Raw genomic sequence first — 19704 nt, 5'->3', positions numbered from 1 at the left:
AACCCCTTCTCCCTGCTCCACTCTCCTCCCAACTTAAGGGGACATTTGCTTTGGAAAGATTCCATAAAATAGAGATACAGGTTTTGTCTACATTAGGCACACACATGAAGCAGGAGTTGAAAATCCCTTGCCATTTGGGCCATCATTGCTATTGTAATAGAATTTTCTATAGCCATATCACAGTGGAGATCTCACTTTGTGCCATTTGTGATGGTGAGCTGAACCCTCCAATTCAAGCCAGAGCCCCTACAGAAAGGAATTTCCGATCAAATTGTATTGCATCTTTGGTTTCTAGTTTGAATTATTCATCCCATGTAGTTACAGACTAATTCATTGTTTTTTGACCTTTTGACTAAGATCAAGGATTTTTTTTTTTTACTTTGAATTGGTTGGATCAAATCAACAGATTGCCCCTCCTTTTGAGATGTATAAATATAGCCTGGAAGGCAGATTTCCTTTTGAAGGTAACATGGTATAGTGCAGGTTCCTCATCCCGAGTTATACTGGAAAGAATATTGACTTGGGAGCTAGCAGGCCCTGGGTTCACATCTGAGCTCTGATACTCACTATCTGTGCAACCTTCAGCAACTAATGTAATTTTCCTGCGTGCCTCAGTGCTCTCTGCTGTAAAATGGAGCCAGAATAGATGGCTTCTTAGGTCCATTTCAGCCCTTGATTTATGATCCTTCCTTCTTAGAAGTAGAGAAAGTGAGGCATAAATGGGCTAATAAGTTCTTCCCTTATGTCCACACGAAACATCAGCAGAACCATGCTGCATGAGTTTTAATAGGAGACAGACCTCTGCCCCTCAGAGATGAAGCTTTCCAGATCTCCTTTGGCTAAACAGGCTGGATTCTTTGTTATTTACTATAGGTCTCTTCTTCCAAATAAATTGAAGGAAAATAAACTTTAAAATTAGTGTAAGGTAATTAATGTGAATTAAGTATGGAATTGTTACTACGTGAATCAATAACTACCAATGTGAGAGGTGCAGAGAAAATGTAGGTTTTTGACCAGAAGGAGGAAAATAACATGATCACAGATTTGTTAGATCTGTCAGGTACCTTAGACATCATCAAGTCCATTTCAAAAACAAGGAAACTGAAAATGTTTAAATGGTTTATAACACTTGAGTAATGAGCATGAATTGGTTTAACTTAAAAATAATCATTCTAATCAGGTTTTAAAAGAAAAACAAAATGCTGGTGTTGAAAAGGACCTGAGAATAACCCCCTCACTATGTAGATGAAGGACTTGTCCCAGGTCACCCAGTTCACAAGTGTCAGAGCCAGACCTTGAACTTGGGCCTTCTGACCCTGACCCCCTTGGGCTTCTTTCCCACATATAACCAAGCCCTGGAGCTTTGGAGCACAGCATATTGCATTCTTTGCATAGGTTAGAGCTAACTGGAAAATCAGGTGGGGTGTGAGAAGATGGAGCTAAAGCTTAAGAAGAGCTCTTCTACAAAATGTTGCAGGTAAAATTATTAATTACCAATTTTTAGATAAAATTATTAAGTACTGAGTTATAGGAGAGATTTTTAATTATTTCATTGTTTGAATCTAGCCTTGCACGATAAGACATGTATTGCTTAGATAACCAGACTAGTTTAATGCTTAACAAGGATCCCGGGTTGTACTGACCTCAGAAAACTTCAAGGGACCCAAAGATTGATGTTTGAAAGGGTCAGTTCATTTCTGGTTTTCTGAGAAGTACATTTTAATTATTCTATGTGAAGTTTAATCAACCTATGTGCCTTATTCGTAAAACTTACCATGTATTAACCAGTCAACTATTGTTTATTTGCTTCTTTGATTGTGTCCTATATAATGTGCAGCTTTTGCAAGTTTGGGGGCAGCAAGCCACCTATTTTGGCTCTCCTCTCTGTTGGGCGACTTAAACTTCTTCCTAAATTACTTTTGTTTAGCAATATTTTGTTCCCAGCTCACAATATCAAACCAGGCCCCCTACGCATTCTGTGCCTCTACGCATTCTGTGCCTCTGTCTGCCATAGATTGTACTATACAGCAGACCAAACCAAGGCTCCCCAGCATAGTCTCTTTGTCTCGTTGCGATACTGAAAACTTAAGATGCCTGTGTTATCTTTGTCCCCTAAGCTTGAGATTATAACAGAGTTCTATTGGGAGACAGTTCCTGTGGATCAATGAATCAATCAAGGAGCCCTTCATTAAGTGCCTGTGAGTAGCAGGCATTCTACCAGAACCAGAGGATGCAAATATTAATAAAATGAAATCAATAGTCCCTATTTCCCAGGAGCTGACATACAGTCTCTAAATGCTTACATTGCCAATGATCTTAGAAGAGATGGACCATGAGGCACTAAATTCACATAACCTGGTGACTTTGCACAGCCCTGCCTCACTTAAATTCAGTTCGTTTGCAAGTCATGACATCACCTTCCTGGTGTCAGGGTCCTCTTTGAGAACAAACGACAAACAACAACAACAGTACCTGATACTTGTGATCCTTGGAGCCTGGGGAACAGGGTGGGGGAGGGGAGAACCCTGGCTTTCTGGGGATCCCTGGGGGCTCTGGCCATGGGGAGGGGTCCTGCCTACCAGCTCCTTGGGAGGATTTGAACACAATTCACACAACCTGGCGTTGACCAGAGATTCATTTTCTTTCATCATCGATCACAAAATAGGAGTCCCTAGCCCCACAGCAAATGCCATCACTGCACCTCATCTGTACCTGTAAGTTTTCTTAATTTCTTCTTGTGTTGCCCCCTTCTGTAGACCAAGAATTTCATATAAAGCTTCTCCAGATGTCGACATAGCCCGCTGCCTTTGATCAGCCATCTGACTTACGTATTGATCAGACTGCAAAACCAGAGAAAAGATAACCACAACGGTTACACACACTGGGTTCTACTTTCTGAACTTTCTGATTTTCTGTTTTTTTAAATCCCTTTGTAAAATGACAGCCTTGGGATGGGTTTTGTGTGCCAGTAGTAAAACAGGAGTCAAAAAGAGCTGGGACAGGGCACTAACTGAAACATATAGATAAAGAAAGACAAAGCATTATGCAAAGAAGGCCCAGTGAGCGCAGATCATAGAAAGCTTTTCTTGATAAACCAGGTAAAAGTAGATTTTTGTTGTTGTTATTTTTACTGGCCATTGAGACAACTCCAAATTTATCAGGCAATCCTTTGCCTTACTTTGTCTGTGACTTTAGAGATGCAGTCATTATTAATAAAGGGGTTACTTTAAAAAAAATCTATGCTTCCTTAGATACTAAAAAGAGAAAATATCTTTTAGCAGAGTCCCACAAGGAAGCCAGGTCAGATTTTCTCTAGAGATTTGGAGTCTCAAGATCATAGTCATAACTAGGATAGGGTGACTGGGGCTCTGTCCCAGGTTGCTGAATTTAGAGGGTGAATATCTAATTCATATATATAATATGACAGTCCTTAGAACAGTCAGCTATATAAAATAACAGAGCTAGCAAGAACAGTTAGTTAAAATAGGAAGCTGTTGGATGGCAGGCTAGGGATGAACTTTTTCACCACTCTGCACAATCTTTCCATACCCCACCCCTTTGTGGCAGCCTTGACTTATCCTGGGGATACCAGGAATCTCTGTCTGCTTCCAACAGGTTTGGTAGCCTTTGCCCTGCTTTTTTTCCTGCCTCCTCCCCCTGAAGGCATTCTTTTGGCTTCTTGTCCCATACATGGATTATTATTACCATACTTGCCAAAGGTGCAGATAGGAATTTCCAGCTGAGTCCACCTCCTCCCCCTGCTCCATTTTACAGATGAGGAAGCCGAGGGCTAAAGAAGTAATTGCCTCAAAGGTTTCGTGTGTAAGTGTCACACAATAGTAACTTTCTGAGGTGAGATTTGAACACAGGGCTTCCTGACCTCAATCAAGCCCAGCACACTAGCTGCTACCCTACCCTGCTTTGTCAAGGCCTGTTGGAAAAAGCCAGATCTGCCAGGGTGAAGTAGCAGCAGAGAGGCATGACTTTGGGTGGGGAGGAGAATGGACGAGGAACCCCAGGTTTCCCCCTCTTGGGGTGGGAGCACCAGAACACCTCATCTAGGCTTGCAGACATCAGGTAGTACCAGGTCCTGGCAGGGGAGGTGCTGGCAACCTTACTCTGAAACCTTGACCTTGGTTGTCTGGTGGAGGTCTCAGTGCCTGAAGGAGGCCATCTCCAGTTGTCCAGATCTATATCTTACCACTAGACCCAGATGACTCCGGAGGAGAAAGTGAGGCTAGTGACTTTGCACAGCCCTGCCTCACTTAAATCCAATTCACTTGCAAGTCGTGACATCACCTTCCTGGTGTCACAGTCCTCTTTGAGAACAAAGGACAAACAACAACAACAACAACAACAACAGTACCTGATACTTGTGATCCTTGGGGCCTGGGGAACAGGGTGGGGGAGGGGAGAACCCTGGCTTTCTGGGGATCCCTGGGGGCTCTGGCCATGGGGAGGGGTCCTGCCTACCAGCTCCTTGGGAGGATTTGAACACAAACCTTAGACATTGCCCTGGGCACATCAGAGGGCTTTGTTGGGCTCCCTTCCTGCTCTTCCCCCTTTGCTCTTCTACCCTTGGCACCTTGGAGGGCCAATCCATCCTGGGAGCTGGAGGAGCCCAGGGTACACAGTAGAAAGGAAGCCCCATCCTTCGCTCAGGGTCCTGGAAGAAGTGGGCACTGGAGCTGTCACCCCATTCCACCAGCCACAAGAACAGAGATTGGGAGCTGGAAGGGACCACAGAAGCCATCAAGTCCAGCTCTTTCATTTTACAGATGAGGAAACCGAGGCCCTAAGATGTGAATTGATGTACCTGGGGTCATTTGAGGCAGGATTTGAACCCAGGTCTCCTTGACTGCGAGTCCAGCACTCTTATTCCCTGCACTATGCTGTCTTAGGGACACATAAGGAATGCCCATGTTCCTATCCTCACCCTCTACCCCCATTCCCACTGCAATTCTCAGGGCTTTCCAGTAAGCTGAGTCTCAGAGAGTTTAAGTGATTTTGCTGAATACCACATAAGTAGGAATTAGCAGAGCTAAGATTCAGACTCAGATCTCTTGATTTACTCCAAGTCCAGGGCTCTTTCCACTTCATCAGGAGTTTCAGTATCTTAAGAAGAACTCAACCCTCACTAAGCCCTGAAAGCTCAGATTCTATAGCTACAGAGCTCTCCGCACCTGCATCTGTGCAGGCAGCGGTCAGCCTGGGCATCTGAGATCCTGCAACGTAAAAGCAGGGATTTCTCTGGGTCTCCAGAGAAGACGACTTCTGAGTTAAGGACCATAGGGTCATCGGGCAAGTCATTTAACCCTGGTTGCCTTGGTTTCCTCATCTGTAGAATAAGCTGGAGAAGGAAATGGCAAACCGCTCTAGTATCTTTGCCAAGAAAACCCCAAAGAGTCAGGCATGACTGAATGATAACAAGGTCCTTTTCAACTCTAACATACTATGTTTCTATGAATTTAACCTAGAGAAGAAATAACTAAAGGTTATTTTATATGAGAGCTTATTTAATATTTGAAGTGTTATCAGAATTTGTTGTTGAGTCATTTCAGTTGTGTCTGACTCTTTGTGAGTCCATTTGGGGTTTTCTTGGCAAAGATACTGGAGTGCTTCTTCAACTCATTTTATAGATGAGGAAACTGAGGCAAACAGGGTTAAGTGACTTGCCTGGGGTGGCACAGCTAGTGTCTGAGGCCAGATTTGAACTCAGGAAAATGATTCTCCCTGACTCCTGGCCTGGTGCTCTATCCACTACACCATCTAGCTACCCCTGAAAAGGACCTTAGAAATCATCTAATTCAAATGCTAAATTTTTCAGATGAGGAAATTAAGTTTCAGAGGAGACATACAACTTGCCTAAGGTCACATAACTAGTGACAGAATTGTATCTCATTAAGAATGATAGTTTCTGGACCTCCTTTTGATTTCCTTTCCTGATGTATTCCAATTTGTCAATGTCTCTCTTAAAATGTGGCACCCTGAACCAAATACAATACTCTAGGCATGGTCTGACCACAGACCAGAGCCAGTGGGACTGTTACTAAACTAAATTTGAATACTTTACCTCAATATATTCTAAGATTGTTAGCTTTTTAAGAAAATATATCACAATATTGGCTCACATCAAGTTTTTGGTTGATTACCCTTCCCATATTTATTTATCAATGTTATTATAAGTATTATATAATTGTATAGTGCCTTACAATTTTCATAGTATTTTCTTATACCCTTATGGGAGATGTAGTACAAATACTACTTTTCCCTTTGTATATATTAGGAAGCTAAGTCTCAGAGAAAATTAAATGATTTTCCCAAGTTCACATGGTGGTAAGAGGGTTGAACAAGGACTAAAATCCAGATTGTCTGATTCTAAGTCTAGCACTCTTTTTTTCTGTATCTGAAGGTCTTTCATGTGAATTGCTATTGAGTTTGGTTTTACCCATCTTGTATTTTTGCTACTATTATAGCTCAGCATGCTGGTTAGGGCCCCATGTTCCAGCCTTAAATCCTGAGATGTTGTCAAGATGAATTGATTGAAATTGTCTCCCACCACTCACCCCTCCACTATTATTTTCAGGATCCTATTTTGGTGATCCTAAGTAACAAATCATTCTTCAGCAAAAAATCAAAAAAGCATTATTTGAGACAGTTTAGTCTTCAGAAGGAAAAATATTACCAGGTGTTCATTAGAAACCCTAATGAGAGATAGGAGGAATGGTATCAGAAAATAATGAGAAATCCTAAAATTACCTCTATGTGGGTTCTGTAACATGGTCATACATCTGTCTTCCCACACCCATCTGACCAGGACCCCACTTCCATCTTGGCCCTACTGCTGGCAATCCAGAGTCAAACTGGGTGAAGGAGAAAAGAAGGGATGAGTTCTTGAAAATGGTCCACAAAAATCAATCATCAAGAGTTGGCCGTGGGCCAAAGGGTCAGATAAGAGACTAAAGAAATGGAACCAATAGCTTGATTCCTCCCTTTGTGACTGAAAAGAGAGGAAAATGTCACAGGGTCTAAAAAATGTTAACACATTTTTGACTCTCTCTGGTCTCCCTGATTTTTGCAAGTCAAGTGGCCATTATAGGATGCTGGTGGCTAACAAGGGCATTAGTTAACTGTGCACTGATTAACAGAATCTGACTACCTTTCTATCTCCTCCTGGAGTATGGAGTAATCATGGAGAGTAGCACATGTGTGTCTCTGGTTTTCCCCTTTCTACTCCTTAGCCTGACCCTCCTTTTGCTTGGGGCTTTGAACCAATGAGGTGGCAGAGTAGTGCCTGTCTGTCCGTCCTGTATGAAAATGCCCTTCCCTACATAAATACACACCGGATCTATATTTATGACACCCTAATCCTACTGAGTCAGTGGGGAAAGTAGGGGCTGATCTAATTTCTCAGATACTGTTTAATTATACTGATAATACTGAGCTACAGATATTCTAATTAACAGATACTGTTAATATGTGCATGTTTTCATCTTCAGAGAGATAGACTAAACAGCTAGTCCCTTTTCTTCCTCAGTTCCTAAAGCTCTCTCTTCATTTAAAGACCATCTTAGATGATGAGGCAGTTCTGCTAAACTAGACTCGGAAATTAATTGCTGTTTTATAGTAATGTTTATTTATATTGGTAATGCTGAGTTCCTAAAAAAAAACAGGAGATAGCTTCTGGCACATTGGGTGGTTCCTGTACAGAAAATCTGTGTAGAAAATCTATGGGAAAACAGGGGCAAGAATCACAAAGATCAAGCAGATACGGAGGTATTTCAATCTATGGCAGTGGACAGAATGACTACACCAATGAAACCAGAGGGCTTTTAAAGTATCAGAGTAATCTATCTGTCCTCCATTCAGCTGTCAAAGTGATTTTCCTAAAGCGCAGGTCAGACCACGTCATTTCCCCTCTCCCCCTAAATAAACTCCAGTGGCTCCTTATCACCTCCAGGTTCAAATATAAAACATAATCTGCCCCCTTGCCCCTTGAGTATTTTTATACCTTACTCTTCCTTCCCCATGTACTGTTTGATCCAGTGACACTGGCTTCATTGTTCCTCAAACAAGATGCTCCATTTCTTGATTCTGGCCATTTTCTCTGGTTGTCTCCCACACCTGGGATGCTCTCCCTTTTCATCTCTACCTCCTAGCTTCCCTGGCATCCTTCAAGTCCCAATTAAATTCCCACCTTCTACTGGAAGCCTTTCTCAGTCCCCCTTAATTCTAGAGCCTTACCTTTGTTAATCATTTCCAATTTGTCTTGGATATAGTTTTTTTGCATATAGTTGTTTGCATGTTGTCTCTTCCCTTAGACTGTGAGCTCCTTGAGGACAGGGATTGTCTTTCTTTGTATCTCCAGGGGGGTAGCAAATGCTTAGTACATAGCAGTCACTTAATAAATGCTTATTGACCTACAGATTGGCTGAAAACATGAAGTATCATAGAACCATGAGAAATACTGTTTACTGCTCACATTTCAGCTTTTTTGCTCTGGTTCCTAAAATGTATCTGTTTGTTCAGATTAGTTCTCCATGGTGGAACACAACCAAGAAGAAATACTGATAAACAGTGACTTGTCTCCAAGGACAGACATGTTAAAAAACCAAGAGGTTGCCTTGTGAGCTGAATAAAGTCAACTGTCTGCTTTCCTCTGTCTCCTTGGTGCTGCACTAGAAACCAGACCCTTCATATATTATTGATTTACACTACATTTCGTTTCAGATTCAATGGAGTAATACATTAGAACTCTCTAGTTGTTTCATTAAGTTATAGAAAAGAGGAATATCCCTGTAAGGACACAGGTACTATTCAGTCATAGTCAAAAGATTGCACACAAGAAACTATATCTGGATGGGTGTCTATGGAACTAAAAAATGTAATCATACTCATTTTAAATTCCTTAAGTAAAATGTATTTTTCATGAATTCTTTCTCTTTGGTCTTTCTAATCCTAGCAATCCAATGCAAAATTAAAGTCTTTATCATTTATTCATAGTCAGTTATCCAGAAGCCATCTAGCCAAAATAAAATGTAATGCAAAATCACCTCTTCCTATACTGAAACATAATTTTGTTTCACTGGAACATAAAAGCTATTTCAAAATACTTAAGGTCTTCTCTTAAACAACCTGCCATTTGTGTTGCTATGCTATTAATGAATTCTATGCCTTGATGATATAACTGATGATGCTAACACTCACTTCCAAACCAGATCATACCAGTCAGTCTCTAGAGGATATTATAATTGGAAGAAGGCATAGCGCCCTGAGAATGAGCTGCTTCTGCTTAAATCATAATTTTTAAGCCTTGGATAGTAGAATAGTTGTCACTTCAGATGGTAAAGTTTCCTTAAGGAGAAAACGGAAGTTTTCTTACAAAACAAAAGAATCTGTTTCTTCAATCTACCTGAAATATAAAAAAACCCAAACCCAGTCTCTCTTGACAGGTTCCTTTCAGAACTTAAAAGGAAAAAAAAAGATTGAAGGAGGGGAGAAATAATGAGTAAAACACTTCTAGCTCACTTTTAAAAACTAAATTAACTTTTCCCTTTATGCAGTTACCCCTGGAAGAACAAGACCCCTCACTCTTGGGGCCTTTCCCAGGACAGAAAATCACACTTGGTTTCATCTGTCTCCATATTTTCCACCGAACAAAATCCCCACATTTAAATAACATTGCATCTCATAGCTAAGATCAGATTAAAAACTGTTAATTATTTGTTTAAAAAATTTTAACCTCGCCATCAAACAGCACTACCTCTATGTTCTCTGGAAACATTTAATTTTTCCAGAATTGCATAAGCAATCAGGTAAACAAACTACAAAGCCAAACACGCTAAGGTGTCAACAGGGACCCACAGTACCTGTTCCTAAAACCACTGATGGAGAGCCTTAAACCGGGAATCCAGTCTGTCACCTCCAAATGGGAACGTGTTGCTGAGTTTTATGCTGGTGTAGAAATAACTGTGCCAAAGAGATGTGGGACAAGGATGATGGAAGAAACACTTTCCATACCTGTCGTTCGGTTTCAGAGCAAATGGCTGCTCTTTTCCATCCTTTCTGTGCAGGGTTAAGCAGGTCAATGGAGTCAGCTTACTTTTCATTTGTTACCCTAGCAGCCAATTGGTTATCCCTCTGGAAAACCTAAGAAAGCATGAATAAAACATGCAAGACCATACGGGTTGCTATTACAGGACAGCCAGTGATACCAAACTGTACATCATTTCCACTTTTCATGAATGTTCACCCATTGTTCTACATAGGCCTGCTGCCAATGGTTACAGAGGTGCTCAGATTTTCTCCATCAGTGTTTTCAAACACCAAAATATTTTGTTGTTTAGTCTGAAAAGTAGGGGTTCCATCCCCACTTTGACCTAAGGCTTCTTTCATTTTAAAATATACATTTACCTGTTTTCAAAACAAAATGTAAACAATTTCTGCAGGTGCACGGGATTTGGAAATAGGAAACCTTGACTCAGACCTCACTTCACTAACGCCACACTCACAGTAGGACCTTGGACAAATCACTTCACTTATCAGGACCTCAGTTTCCTCACCTGGAAAATAAGCTCATTGGACCAGATAATCTCGAAGGGCCCTTGGAGCCTTAGATTCTATGATCCAAATGGAAGTCTAAAGACTGTATCATGAGAGATTATCCTGCTACTCCTGAATGATGTCCTCTGTCGATGTGGTCTGGCCGCAGAGGCAAGACAGTCCATACAGTTGCATTTGCAAACCAGGGTGCTGAGGCCACCAGGAGGCACTAGGTTGGTTTTTTTCCCCTTTTTCTAAGAAGATAACAGAAGCAGAAGACACTGTTTCCAACAGATAGGATCATACATTTGGAGCTGGTAGAGATCTTATGGGTAATCTAATTCAATCCCTTAATTACCAAACTGAGGATCAAAGAGTTAAAGTGATTGACCCCAGGTCACACACAAGTAGGTAGTAGAGCCTCTGATTTCCAGGTCTTCTGATTCCAAATCTACCTCTCCCCACTGCAAACAGATGAGCGTTTGTATTTCCATTCAGTAAATTTAGTAAATGGTAAATCTATTTGTAAATCAATTCTGTTTTTAAAATACACAAAGGGAGCTAGTTATTTGAAGGATTCTACAAAGAATCCTTTCCCCTCCCCTTCTTTTTTCTTTTTCTTCTGCAATATATCCTACAAAGCAAGTTGTTGTTGTTCAGTAGTGTCCAACTTTTTGTGACCTCGTGGAACATAGCTGGCCAATACTGTCTATGGGGTTTTCTTGGCCAAGATACTGGAGCGGTTTGCCATTTCCTTCTCCGGTTCATTTTACAGATGAGGAAGCTGAGGCAAACAGGGGTAAGTGACTTGCCCAGGGTCACACAGCTAGTAAGTGTCTGAGGCCACATTTGAACTTAGGTCTTCCTGACTCCAGGCCCAGCGCTCTGTCCACTGAGCCACCTAGCTACCTCATGAAGCAAATAGCCATTCCCTAATTTGTCTGCTTTAGAAATTCAGGATTATACTTAACTACTTGTTCCCAAACCACAGGAAATGGTCTTCATTCTTTCAAAGAAGAAGTCAATTAAGATCTGTTTCTAAATTCCTAAATTCTACTTTAGGATAAAGCCATTGCTTTGGGTACCAATGAGCTCACTTGACCATTATTGTCATGGTGTTGCTGAAATCAGTTGTATATGAAAATAATTATGAAAAGTATTGCATGCTCTTTGGGGGCATTGAGCTATGGTGGGCACTATAACATTACAAAGGTAGGAGAAAATGCAACGTCTGTTCTGAGGACTTTACAATTTAAACAGGACGCAAAATCAATACATTTACTCCAGTACACAAATGGTTCTGAGATCTCATTGTTGTAGAAATTCTCTCCAATGATGCAGATTATAAGCCATCCATGCCTACCATCTTGTGTAACTATTAAACCCACCCAATGTACAAGAGGTGATGGTCTTTTTTATTTCTCTTAGCACCGTGTGGACACCAACAACATACAAAGACTATCCATTCCTTGCATATAACCAGCCCAATTCTTTTTTTAAAAAAAATTAACTTATTTTTAGTTTTCAACATTCACTTCCATAAGCTTTTGAATTTTAACTTTCCCCCTTCCCCCTTCCCAAGATGGCATGCAATCTATTATAGGTGCTACATATACATTCATATTAAACATATTTTCACATTAGTCATGCTATAAAGAAGAATTAGAACTAATGGGAGGAACCATGAGAATGAAGAAACAAAACAAAACCACAAAAGAAAAGGACAGCAAATAGTATTCTTTGATCTACACTCAGACTCCATAGTTCTTTCTCTGGATGTGGACAGCATTTTCCATCATGAGTCTTTTGGAGTTGTCTTAGATCCTTGCATTGTCCAGAAGAGCCAAGTCTATGAAAGTTAGTCATTGTACAATGGGGCTGTTACTGTGTACAATGTTCTCCTGGTTCATGCAAGTCTTTCCAGGTTTTTCTGAAGTTTGCCTGCTCATCATTTCTTATAGCACAATAGATTTCCATTACATTCATATACCACAACTTGTTCAGCCATTCCCCAATCAATGGGCATCCCCTCAATTTCCAATTCTTGGCCACCACAAAAAGAACTGCTATAAATATGTTTATACATGTATATCCTTTCCCCATTTGTATGATCTCTTTGGGATACAGACTTAGAAGTGCTATTGCTGGGTCAAAGGGTATGCATAGTTTTGTAGTCCTTTCGTTGCAGTTCCAAATTGCTCTCCAGAATGGTTGGATCAGTTCACAACTCCACCAGCAATGCATTAGTGTTCCAATTTTCCCACATGTTCTCCAGCATTTATCATTGCACTGTTTTGTCATGTTAGCCAATCTGATAGTTGTGATGTGGTACCTCAGAGTTGTTTTGATTTGCATTTCTCTAATCAATAGTGATTTAGAGCATTTTTATATGACTATAGTTTTAATTTCTTTATCTGAAAGCTGCCTGTTCATATCCTTTGACCATTTATCAATCCTTTTTTCATCAATACATTTCTTTGGTGATATATCCATAATTTTTTGTAATTTGTTGGAGCCCACTGATGCCCATTATGGCCTTTAGGGTTATTCTCAATTTTAGTTCTTTGGAAACTGTAGTGTTCTATGACTCACAACCATAGGACAACACTTGAAGAATGTTGGTATTAAGATGATAGGCTTTTGTGTCAAGAAAGCTTATGGGCATTTCCATAACTTTGCTGTTCAGCAAAGGCAATGTACCTCATTTTCCTGTTCAATTCTGGACCCAACTGCAATATCTGTGCAAGAGATATATTAATGGATGAGTTCTATAGATGTCCATCCAATTTTATATCATAGCCTCTGTGATAGTCATCCTTCATCCACTGGGTTTTTCCTGAATAAAGAGTTAGGCCAAATACTTTAGCATTATTATGATTATCCATTTAGGAGGTTTTGCAATGTTCCAGTGCTTAATGCCACCTCAACACAAGCTAGTCCATAAATAAGAGGACCTGGAGAAACTTTCCATCTATAGGTAACCCCTCCTTAACTTGGACTCTGTGTTGGATTTCATCCCTGAAAGTGATTAAAAAAAACGTTTGGCAACTTTTAAAAAAATGCTTCCATTGATATTAATGAACAGAGTGTCACTGCACATGGTTTACTCTGTTGCTATGTTTTTCCAGGTATTTTGTATAATTTTGACATATCCATGAAAGATAACTTTTTGGAGGGAAACTATTAAGGTAGTGTTTTGTTCTCCTGAACCAAATGCATTTTAAAAAAACAAAAAATAAATACAATATATTTTTGCATTCTCTTCATTTTAAGTCAAACATGCGATGGTATAGCTATATTCTACTGTGGAATATCACTTGTGAAAGCCTGCTTGTTCCTATAGAACACTTTCACCAAGGATGCCCTTAATGGGTGTGTAAATCATTCTTATAAAATTATATAAATATGCATAAAGACATAAATAATTTAGAACTTTGTGCATATATTCTTATATGTTACAGTGAAACACATAATTGCCATACTGGAAGAAGATGTGATCATAACAGAATTATTAGTATCATTATAGATTGCTGGCCTTGAAGTCAAGAAGACCTGAGTTCAGATCCTGCCTCAGACACTTACCTACCTATGTTACCTTGAGGCAGATCACTTAACCTCTGAGTCTCTACTTACTTATCCATAAAATGGTGATAATAATAGCACCTACTTCACAAGGTTGTTTTGGTGGGGATCAAAGGAAAGTATGTATGTATGTAAAGCATTGTATTAATGCTAGCTATTGTTATACTTTCTATTTAATTAAGGAAAGTTTCCTAGAAAAGGTATTTTTAAAGTAAGTTTCTAGAAGAAAATGCTCATGATAGACACCTAAATAATTTTTAGTTGCCTTTTATTTTAGGTAGAAATAGCTAATGCATTATAGTGGTTTAATCTTAGAAGATTTGGAATGGAAAGACAGAAAAGATAACATCAAGGTTGAACTCAATTTCTTTTTCTTCCTTATTGGCAAGGACAAAGAGATCATGAGATCTCATGATGTCAAACTGTCGAAATACAAATGTCAAACTCTGTCACAGTGATCTGTACCCAGGAGTTAGTATGACAATTATACTTCCATCTCTGTGTGTGTTACCAGATTGCATAGATGTATCAGCAGTAGTGCTGTTTTGATGGGCCCGTGAAGTGAATAGCACTAATCTGAGTGTGGCTTAAGTATACTCAGATGCTCATAGCCATAAAGCATTCCTTCATTTCATAGACTGAAGACAGAAAATGATCATGCAAAAGGCATACCTTAGGCTGCCATAGTGTCCAATTCAGGCTGTTGGGTGGTACACAGGATAGAGTGCTAGACTTGAAGCCAGGAAAACCTGAGCTTAATATGTGACCCTGGGCAAGTCCCAAATTCCTCATCTGTCAAATGATGACAATAATTGTATCTACCCCTCAGAGTTATTGTGAGGATTAAATGAGGTAACGTGCAAAGCACTTGGAAAACCTTAAAGTTCTATATACATGCAAATTATTATTATTGTTTATTATTATTATTATGGTTGTTATGGTTAAGTGCCTATCTGCCTCAGCTTAAAAGTCTGCTCACAATGAAGCATCTGTCATCACCTCTCTCTGTTCACCATCTGCACTGACCCAGGAAACCAGACGGGCAAATTTAGCTGTTTCAGAATGTCAGTGTACTAACAGGAAGCTAACAAGTCACTGGCAAGTCAGATAACAGAAACATTTTTTTGAATCTAGTCAACTTTGCATTCTGGGATTCCTTTAATAAGGTTGACTTATAGATGCCTTTCAATTTAACTGTGAATAATCTTTCTTCTAATGAAAAACTCTACATAATCAGACATATTTGAATGTTAAACCTTCCATCTCCTCTAGAACCTTGAGTAAGGAGGGAGGGGGAGAACTGGCCAATAAAGGCTCAGTCCTTTGAACATGCAAAATATGCTTTGCTTGGTATTAACCTACATGGATGGAGGCTTGGTAAATTTATTTCTGGACAGATATATGGTTGGAGAGGCCCTTTCCCCACTTCAGAGCATAAGCAGGTATCTTGACTGTTTTCCCTGTCTGCTTACTGGGTGGTGATTAAATATTTTAATTATTTGAAGGACTTGCATCAATTACGTCTATTGACACAATAATATTTTTTATAATTTTACTCTAATTTCTCCCATCTGTGCATATATACTTTAAATACAAATAATTACAAGCAGATATTAAAATTTTACTTTGAAATAAAAGTTTTCACTTTACTGTCTCTAGTATGTGCAAATTCACCAATTGGCACAGGTTGACCCTACCAGGTATTCTTAAATTCTGGTCCTTCAAATGACTAGGAAATTGAATATGTATAGAAAAGCTTTACATTAACAGAACTCTCTTCTCTGGTAGCCATCAAGGCAAGAACTGCTATAAGCAGTGGGGCAAAGAGACAGCTTGTGTGTGGAAAGAGCCCCTTCCAATACACAGGCCCAGAAACAAGGTCACCAAACATTTACCAGACCAGGCAGCCTATGCTACACATACTCTAAGGACTGGATCCTCATTGGCTAGTTCCTCCCCCACTCCCACCCCTCCACACTTACTAGCAAAATGGCGGAGGTATGGAGGTAAGAGCACCGGCCTTAGAGTCAAAAAGACCTGGATGACCTTAGAGAAACAGCTTAATCGCTCTAAATCTCAATAACCTAGTCTGTGAAATGGACATCATACTGTACTACCGGATGCATGGGGTCGTGGTGAGAGTCAGATGATCTAATCATTCTGCTAATTGTGGAGCACTATGTAAAAAATCAAATTTTATTATTATGAATAAAAGAGCCAAACAAAACAAGTAGATTTTAAATAATCCTATGGTAGCAGGGTATCTGCCAATTCAACTAATGGACTTATCATTCAGAAAAAAAAGAAACTATAATAAGTCTATTCCATTAAAAAATAAATTGATCACATGCTAAGTGATCCCTAAGTTAAGTAAGACACACTTTGCACTATATTTTGGGGGTTCTGAATCAAATGCATAATTTTTTTTCATTTACGATAACAACTGCCTAGTTCCCTTATTTCCAGGTGAGTAGTCTTTCTCATTTTATTGCCTTTTTCCTTATCAAGGGGATCCGCCTGAGATTTACTACACCATTAGAGATCACCCCCTTGTATCAGTTCTTTATCTCCAAAGTAACTCTCCTCTTCCCAGATGAGAAAGTGATATTGTACCCTTTCCTTAAAGTTTGTGCAAAGAAAGCTCTCCTCTGGGTTTAATTTGAGGATGTACAGAATTATACACTTACAGGTTGCTCTGCTTAATTGATGAAACTGTACAGGTCCCTTCCTGGACTAATGACATTGTTTGTAGGTTCAGCAACTCGTATGTCAATCTAGGCCATGAAAACTCTGCACCCTTCCCTCCTGTGGGGATGCTACCAGATACTCTTATCATGGCTAAAACACTGTAAGGAAGGAGAAAATCTTCCATCTATGTGATCCTACTTGGCTGACAAAGTCGCAGTCTGGTTTTTAATTTTTTAAATTTAAATTTTTAATTAATTTTAATTTTTCAAATGCATTTTGTGAATATGTGATGGGAAATGACTGGTTAATTCAAGAGGCAATTTCTCTGCCTTGTTTTAAAAAAAAAGAATTTATTTCATTCATTCAGCAAATATTTATTGAGTTCTTCCTATGTACTAGGCACTACGTTAATTCTGTTTTAGGTAATACAAAGAGGAATAAGGCACAGTTCTTGCCTTTAAGAAGTTTATTTGGATCTTGTAGGTGAGAGAAGGTGTAGGGATAGGAACTAGACCTGTGATTTCATTGGTTATAAGAGCTTCCAGTAAGGAACTTCCTTGACCAGTGCAGGTTGGCACTTTGCTGTAATTTACAATCTTAGTTAATTGCCTAGCCCTAGAACATTGAGGTTAAGTGACTCGTCCAAGGTCACATGGTCAGAAGTTGTCAGAGACTGAGAAAACTCAAGTCATTCTGGCTCTGAGGCCAGTTCTCTACTCCCTATGCAATGTTGCATCTTGAGAAAGAGCACACCCATAAATTAGTATGAGGTAAAATGTTTTGAGTATATGAGAGAAACAAAGTGATATAGAATCGTAGATTTAGAGTTAGATGGCAGCTTGGAAGTCTTCAAGTCCAACAATAATAATAATAGTGGCTAACATTTATATATAACTTACTGTATGCTAGACACTATGCTAAGCACTTTACAATTATCATCTCATTTGATCCTCAGAACAAACCTTGAGGAGTAGATGCTATTATTATCCTCATTTTTGTTGTTGTTCAGTCATTTTTCAGTTGCGTCCAACTCTTCATGACCCCACTTGGGGTTTTCTTGGCAAAGACACAGGAGTGGTTTACCATTTCCTTCTCACTCATTTCACAGATGAGGGAACTGAGGCAAATAGGGTTAAGTGACTTGCCAAGTCTGAGGCCAGATTTAAAACTTGTGAAGATGAGCCTTCCTGACTCCAGGCTCAGCACTCTAGCCACTGCACCTAGCTGCCCAATCCTCATTTTGCAAATGAGGAAACTGAAGTGGATAGAAGTTAAATGACTATCTCAGGGTCACACATCTACTGATTGTTAAGGCTGGATTTGAACTCAGGTCTTCCTGACTCCAGACCCAGCACTCTATCCACTGCACCACTTAGCTGCCACTGCGACACTATACCACTATCTTATAAGAGTTCAGATTAGGGTAAGATCACTTCTACCTGGAACATGGGAGGAATCAGGGAAGGCTTCAGAAAGGAAGTGGCATTGGAATTGGGCCTCAAAGAATGGGTAGGGTTTCAGCACGCAGAGGTGAAAGAGAGAGGTATTCCAGACAGATTGAGCTGTGGAATCGATGGTATGAAAAGTGTCCAGGGGCAGCTAGGTGGCACAGTGGATAGAGCACCGACCCTAGAGTCAAGATGACCTAAATTCAAATCCCGTCTCAGACCAGACACTTGACACTTACTAGCTGTGTGACCCTAGGCAAGTCACTTAACCCCAATTGCCTTGCCCCCCCCCAAAAAATGTCCAGAAAACAGGTAGTCCGGTCTGGCTGAAATATAAGGTACATCAGCAATTCTCAATGTACAGTCTAGGGGCCTTTTCAGAGGGTCCTTGAGGTCAGAATTATTTTCATAATAATAAGATGCTTTAATTTTTAGTAAGGTAAATATTGATAGCTATAATTCACTTAAAAGTTCTTGGGGGAGCATCCTTAATAATTTTTAAGAGTGTGAAGGGGTCCCGAGACTAAAAAGTTTGAAAATTGCTGAGGTCCGTTAGGGGCCATAGTGTAAGACGCGGCTGGGGGCGGGGGCAGGTAAGGGTCAGACTCTGGAAGTCTCCAGTGGGAAGATAACAAGCTCAGATGTCATTCACTTGGCAACAAGTCACTGCAGGAAGTATTGTGATCTAGGGAGTGATATGATCAAAGCCCTAAGTTAGGAAGATAAACTTATTAGTGGATTGGAGGGAGAAAATCCCTAGAGTTGAAGAAAGGCTGTCGTTTCCAAGACAGTGGTAATGAGGGACTGGATGAGAGTGGTAGCCGTGGGAGGAGAAAGGCCGACGCCGGAGGAAGTTACAGGGGAAATTGAATTGATGAGATTTGTTGACTAATCAGATGTGGGAGATGGGTAGGAGTAAAAGATGACTCAGAATCTTCAGGCCTGGGTGACTGGGAACGGTCTGCTTGGGCCAGCTATCCCCGACAGAGGGGAGAGGTTGGCCCCTTAGCTGAGGGCAAGGAAGTATGCCTGATCTCTGTTGCTCTCTGCGGTCCTTCTTTCCACTAAGCTCCCCAAGGTGGGATCTGAGGAGGGGAGGGAGGTGTGGGAAGGGGTCTACTTGGAGCACAAGTCGAAAACTAAAAATCAAGTCAGCCTGGGAGAAGCATCCCTGGAGTGAGGGGTATGAAGGAGACAAATTGGAGACTGAGGACATACAATTCACAGGCTGCATGTTGTAGGTGGAAGAAGAATTTGTTTCAGGACATTGTTATAGTGAGCCAGGGCAGCTAGGTGGCACAGTGGATAGAGCATTGGACCTGGAGTCAAGAAGACCTGAGTTCAAATCCCTCAGACACTTACTAGCTGTGTGACCCTGGGCAAGTCATTTAACCCTGTTTGCCTCAGTTTCCTCATCTGTAAAATGAGCTGGAGAAGGAAATGG

General features: G+C 40.3%; 1 protein-coding gene across 1 annotated transcript in view; it reads right to left on the bottom strand.

Moving 5' to 3' along the window:
- Positions 1 to 2834, bottom strand: part of LOC114053736 (dnaJ homolog subfamily C member 5B-like) — a 44417-nt gene extending 41583 nt beyond the window's left edge. The window contains exon 1 of the mRNA XM_027876873.1: positions 2713 to 2834. Coding sequence (XP_027732674.1) covers positions 2713 to 2819 — 107 coding nt within the window. The 5' untranslated portion in view covers positions 2820 to 2834. The remainder of the gene's footprint in view (positions 1 to 2712) is intronic.
- Between the last annotated feature and the right edge of the window lie 16870 nt (positions 2835 to 19704).

This window comes from Vombatus ursinus, unplaced genomic scaffold (assembly GCF_900497805.2).
Source record: "Vombatus ursinus unplaced genomic scaffold, bare-nosed wombat genome assembly UNPS02014812.1, whole genome shotgun sequence".
NCBI classification, from domain to species: Eukaryota; Metazoa; Chordata; class Mammalia; order Diprotodontia; family Vombatidae; genus Vombatus; species Vombatus ursinus.
This window is presented reverse-complemented; position numbering and strand designations above follow the sequence as displayed.